This window comes from Crocodylus porosus, unplaced genomic scaffold, assembly GCF_001723895.1.
Source record: "Crocodylus porosus isolate Cpor-Errol unplaced genomic scaffold, CroPor_comp1, whole genome shotgun sequence".
Taxonomy (NCBI): domain Eukaryota; kingdom Metazoa; phylum Chordata; order Crocodylia; family Crocodylidae; genus Crocodylus; species Crocodylus porosus.
In genome coordinates, this window is record NW_017728927.1 from 2,095,830 (window position 1) to 2,102,308 (window position 6,479).

At 43.3% G+C, this 6,479-nt stretch overlaps 1 protein-coding gene across 1 annotated transcript in view; it reads right to left on the bottom strand.

The window, feature by feature from the left end:
• Positions 1–6,479, bottom strand: part of IQCK (IQ motif containing K) — an 88,150-nt gene that overhangs the window by 73,689 nt on the left and 7,982 nt on the right. The window contains exon 4 of the mRNA XM_019541768.1: positions 1,452–1,549. Within this exon, the coding sequence (XP_019397313.1) occupies positions 1,452–1,549 (98 nt within the window). The remainder of the gene's footprint in view (positions 1–1,451; positions 1,550–6,479) is intronic.

Below are 6,479 nucleotides of genomic sequence, written 5' to 3' on the forward strand. Positions count from 1 at the left end.
CTGCTGCGTTTCAGCACCAGGGTGAAGGGCCAACCATAGAGATGCTCTGGCAGCCAGAGTGTCTCCATGGAGGACCCAGCCTCCAGTTGCCTGCCCCACTTTTTTAAGCTTCAATTTTTTAGACTCCTGGATATCCAGGAGTCTAATTTTCGCCCCATGCTGCAAGTCTGAAGTGTGGGTAACATTTTTTCATTCCCGCAGTTGCCTCGCCTCACGTGCGCGCTCATGTGGACACGTCCCATGAGTGTACAAATGTTCAGGTATTCTCTCCCACAGTAAAAGAGGCCACTCCTGGAGGAAAAAAAGTCTGGGAACAAGCAGAGTTAAATCACCCCTGGGACAGAGAATATCTGTACATACTGTAAGATGAAAGTAGGAGGGAAAAGAGAGACAAAATTACCTCCCCAAGAGTGGGGCAAGTAGGGATTGGGGCAAATCTTGTTAGAAAATGCTGAAAAGAGCTTCTCAGTTCAGCACTGGGAAGCTGGCTACTAAACTGTTGCGATGCAGTGAGTTTATAATTGCACTCATCCTAAATACGTCTTTATGCATTTTCAACACATTTTAGTAGTTCTCATCAGCAAGATCTGACAGTGATCAAAAGACCTTAGACACATCCACAATAAATGGCAGGATGGAATCTCAAGAATGCCCCACTCCTTCCAAAGTGAAGGTAACAGTCAGTGAAATGACCTCTGCATCACTGCTGTTATGAAGGGTAGAGAACAGTTTTCATCTTATTAAATTAAACATTTGGTATGCATTTCTCACTAGAAAATGTTAATCCATGCTTTTTCAGTTGATTTTTTTCCCCTTTGGAGTTACAGGAGAATAATTTAGACAGATCCTTACAAATAAGGGCAAGAAAGATAATATTAATAGTAAATCAGATAGAAAACTATTAACAATTCTATTGTAAATTAAACCCCAACAATCCAGGGATATGACAGTCCAAGTTCTGTGCTCAGGTACAAGTCTAGAACCCTGGATTGCAAAGCATAAAAAGGGAGCAGCACTTGGCTTGCTAAAACTAAATACACACTGACAGCTTAAGAGTACGTTTATGAAAATGAATGGCAGCATTGTTAGCACTGTGACATTATTAATGCATTATTAAACAAGTGTTACTCCCAGTGTTAATTAAAAAGTTTTAAAAGTTTTCTGGGCTACATACAACTGGATGTTTAAAAAAGCGTTGTGTGGGAAAAGCCACAATTTATGGCTTGTCATGCTGATTGGTGTTATGTAGTAAACAATCTGTTCTCAGTTACTGGAAGAAAGCCTGTGTATAATGTCTTAATGTTATAATAATTTCATAATGATATATAATACATTATTTTATGTTATTGTAGTTATTTTGCTTATAAAAGACTAAATAATGAAAGAGAGACATTTCATTTGAAGGCTATGACTTCCTAAAATAACTCTTACATTGAGCACTAAGAACTAACCTCAAAACACTTTTCCTTCCTTGCTCGATGTAGCAATTCAGCCATTCCTGGTAAAAGTATTGGAAATATATAATATTCTAAGTATTCTCTTGGAGAACCTGGACAAAAACAATACATTTTTCCACATAAACAAGGATGCCATGGAGAAAAGGACATCCATTTGAAATAACATTAGAAATACCCCCAAACATAATTCATTTTATCAGTTCCATTTCAGCTTGTGCTAAACACAGATTCTTTCAATGTAGATCTATTTACAATATCTATTTAATTTTTCTTAAGCCACAAAAAATATATAAACTTAAATAAGTTTCAAAAGTCAGTGTTTTCTCTCCAACCTCTCCAAATGATATCTTTACATCTTTTGTTTGTTTCTTCACAAACTAAAGTTGTTGGTCATGAAGCTGAATTCCTAGACAGCAGCAAGAGATGAGATGAGCATGTTTAAATCTGAATTTTGGGTGGCTCTGATTTCTCTATTTTATCTCCATTTTTAAAAGGATTTACATCATGAGCCATCCACATAAAGGCCAGGAAAACCTAACTAATTACCCATTGGGTCTCCTTCAGTGCAGTTCCAAACCTGCCAGCAAGTCTGCTTCAAGGTTTGCACCCGCCTAGCTTGGCAGTCCTGCAACCTTGGAAGTGAAATACTGAGATGGGATCTGGACTTCAGGGTCCTGCTGGATGTGTTCTAACACATCTTCAGACAACAACAGTAGCTCCTGGTTGTTCTCCTTGAAGTGGAGAGAGTTCATATATATGTTTAAATATAATACAGAATTTTAAGACTAGAACTGCAAAATGCAGAGTTGTTGATCTAATTCTGCTCTGATTAAGAATAGTGGTATAGCTCCTATCAGTTTCAACAAAAACAGAATTAGGCCAAAACCAGTTATCTTTAAAAAAGCACCCGAATCTTTAAAGAGAAAAAAATGACTCACTAGACCTCAAACTTTACTAGGATTTCAAACCACGTGATGGAGTGTACATAAATGATTTAACATTTGTATTAAGCAAGTGAATATTTGCCTTCAGTTACTCTGTATTTATGTCACTGTATATCCATTAGCATCACTGGTTTAGCTGAGAACAGACTGACCTACTTTTTTGTTTTTAATAATCTTGAAGATAAAGATAACTCAAATCAGAGCACTATTCCTAAGAAATATTTCAATAAAGTGTAGGTCACATTAATGAAAAAACCCTGTGATTAACAACATAGTGACTAAACCAGTTTTAGTCTTCTCTTACTCTGTTGGATAGTAAGAACTGTAGTTATCTAATTTGTGGCATTATTTGATATATCACCTAAGAAAGATATATATCTCTCTCCCATGAAATATTATTATTAACTGGGGATATATAAGATAATGCTATGAATATAATATAATATAATATAATATAATATTGACACAAACTGAGTGCTTGACAGGACAATCTTGGTAATTATTACAATTATAATATAATAAGAGGCTTAGTCTGTCTGTCTGTCTATCCATAACGCTTCTAGTCAACTGTGTATGCACCGCTGAGAGGGCAGGGGTGATTGGCTGGGTGGCCCCGGCTGTGTGGGTCTAAGTTTGCTTTGCTGCTGGGGAAGTTTGGCAGCGGGGAATACGCCCCGGTAGCCCAAGCAGCAGGGCTTCCCCCTGCCTCCATGCCTGAGAGTGAAGCAGGGGGATGATGGTGGCAGTGCCCCCCAGAACAGCCAGCAGGGAGGGGGGCTGGTGGGCAGGAAGGAGAGCAGGGAGACAGGCAAACGCAGGCCAGGCAGACCCAAAGCAGCGAGAGGGGGGCGAGAGTAGGGTCAGACCTGAAGCAGCATGGGGAGTGGGGGAAGTGGGGTCAGACCCGAAGCAGCGGGAGCAGGGGGGGAAGCAGGGTCGGACCCAAAGGAGCGAGGGGACGGGGGGGTTAGACTGGAAGCAGCGGGAGGGGGAAGGGGGTGAAGCAAGACAGGACCTGAAGCAGGGGGAGGGGAGGGAAAAGGGGCGTGGGGCTGGACACAGCCTCCCCCCCTGTCATTCTTGACAGGCAATTTGTTAGCAATTATTATAATTCTATAATAATTTACAGTGTTAAGTTCTTGAAGCTAAGGGAGACAGATGTCCGACTCACACATTTCAGTGACATTTAGGCTAACTCCCTTTGACTCCTGTGAAAAATCCGACATAAGACAATGAAGTCACTGAGAAAAAAGATCCCTTTCCAAAATTCTGATCTGTCCATACTGTGAACCTGGAGAAGAAATATTTTAGAGCACTGAAAATGAGCACTCAACATTCTCCAATAAATGGTATACCAAGTGCAGACCAATTTTGATTAGCCTTCCAGGCTAGGCAGTATTAGGGGAGGGCTAAATTAGATCAAAATGGCTGTCCAATATCAGGTAAGTCAGGATGGTAGGTGGTTGGCAGTGGGGGTCTAACAGGCTGCAGGAAATCGAGGATCTGCTGGGGGATATGGGGGGCAGATAGTGGGGTAGGCTGGCCAGCAAGACTGATGGGGGGGCAGGGCTGGCGCAACCTGTGGGTGGGATGGACAGGGGCAGTGTGACCCATGAGGGGTGGGCAGGTACAACATGTGAGGGGTGGGGTAGCAGGCATAACCCATGGGTGGGGTGGGGTCCCCCCCACCAGCAAACCTACATTCCCATCTCTCCTGCGCCTCCTCCTACCAAGACTTACTTGCTTGGTTCCAGCAGTGGCAAACGCTGATAAAATTGGCCGCACCCAGAGCAGCTTGTAGGATGAGGGTTGAGAAGGCTGCCTGGGTAGGGGGGGAACAAGGGGCCAAATGGAGCAAAAAATAGCCCAATGCAGGGAGGGAGGGTGAAACACACTTCAACAAGGACGTGGAAAAACTTGAGAGAGTCCAGAGAAGAGCCACGCGTAGGATCAGAGACTTGCAAGGCAAGCCATACGAGGAAAGGCTGAGGGACTTGGGTGTCTTCAGTCTAAAAAAAGAAGGCTGAGAGGGGACTTGGTAGCAGCTTACCGCTACATCAGGCACCCTTGGGGAAAACCAGGAGTAATGGCCACAAATTCCTAAAAGACCGTTTCAGGCTTAACACTAGGAAAAGCTTTTTCATTCAGGGTGGCCAGACTGTGGAATAAGCTCCCTCCAGAGGTGCAATCACCCACCCTGGACATCTTCAAGAGGAGACTGGATGGTCACCTCACCGGGGTCACCTGACCCCAGGTATCTTTCCTGCCTAGTGCAGGGGGGCTGGGCCCGATGAGCTTGCGAGGTCCCTTCCAGCCCCTAACAATCTCTGAATCTATGAAAAGAGCAGGCCTGGGGCTAGGGCCAGTGGCTGGGTTTTCCCAGCGCCGGGGGCTGTGCAGGGAAAACATACAGAAATTGCATGCACCAGTTTGACCTAAATAGAATAATTTTTATATTACTTAGTTCCAGGTTTATCTTAAACTAGGTTCTGCAATTTTTAGACCAGTTTGTGTGCATGGAACCTGGTCAGTTACAGGTTTAGACTGATTGCTAGTCACTGAGACGAACTGGTTCTCTAAGTGTAAGGTCAGCACTGGGACAAGCCAAGTTTAAATCAGGTGGCCATTTTGAACCCAATTTAACCTCCCCAGATGTCTGTACTTAGCCCAGCTCAGAGCAATTTAGAAATCTTGGGACTGGTAAAAGAACTTCCTGTGCTCAACTCTTGAATTGCTGTCCTCAGTCCAGAGTCTTGATTGTTACTACTCTAAGCATTCAGGTCTTGATTGGGAAGTAAGGATACTTTGTTAAATGCCTGTCTCCTGAGAATGCACTGTAGGAATAAAGGGTTTGTTCATCGCTGCACACTCCTAATCTATCCTTCTCGACAGACACTACTAGTGAACATTCATAAATGGAAGGGTACCATACATCAAGACTTCAGAATATTACTGCTTCTCGCTACCAGTAATAGACAGTTTAATGGGTTACAATAAATGGAAGAGAAGGCATATGGAATAAGAAATGATGAAAAAAGTGAGGGATAAAAGACCAAATGAAACGTAAAGTGCAGAATACCTAAAAGAAGATATATGGTTACTGGGACTGTGAATTTTGAAAAGCTGAAATCAGAACAATGAAGATGGCACAATAGTGATTCAGAGGCTGAATATAGTTGGAACAAAAACAGCTGGGGAAAGATATTATAATTTGAAAGGTTTCAAAATCAATGATAGCCTTTATCTCTTGATACTGGTTTGACTTTATTAAGATCAGAGGCAGAAAATGCTTGCCTTTCTCCTGTTGTAATAAAAATGACTGAAAGAAAAGCCACTTACAGATAAAGAGAACGGTAATGTCTGTAATAGCTTTGTATAATTATACATTAAGGCAGGAGTGGCCAATCTACCACAAGTGGCATGGGCAGCCTAATTCTGTGTGTGGCTTACATAGATCAGAGAGGGAACAGGCAGCACAGCAAGACAGGACAAGAAGCAGAAAGCAGAGCATCAGATTGGGCAGGGAGCACAGGGCAGGGAACAGAGAGCTTAGCAGTAGACTGGGCAGAGGAAGGGGACTAAAGTGGAGGAGGCTGGTTCCTGTGATCAGAAACCTGACAAAGAATGTCTTGCAGTTGAAAGCTTGTCTAAATTTCTCCCAGCTACATAGCTGGTCCATAAAAAATATCACCCAAGAAAAGTTTTGCCCCTCACACAGCTCTTTACAAGATCAGAGGCCCACCCATGGAGACTAGTCTTCAGCAGCAACTAGGAGCATTTATACACACACTCCAAGAGTGGGAGGAGGCACTTTAATTAGAGTGGCTCTGACAGCCGCTCTAATTAAAGCACCCAGAGTGTCTTTTCTATCAGCGTCCGTGCTTCAAAATGGCAGCAGCACGTTGAATGAGCTTTAAAGTGGTGAACCTCCTTCGGCGGGCTTTAAACTAGGCTCGTCGGGGGAGGGGGAAGATGAGGGCGGAGGAGACGATGAACTACCAGGCCCAGCAACAGCCAGCGAGCCCAGACCAATGGTCAAAAGGGAGAAACAGGTAAGTGATGGGGGACGGGGCATTGC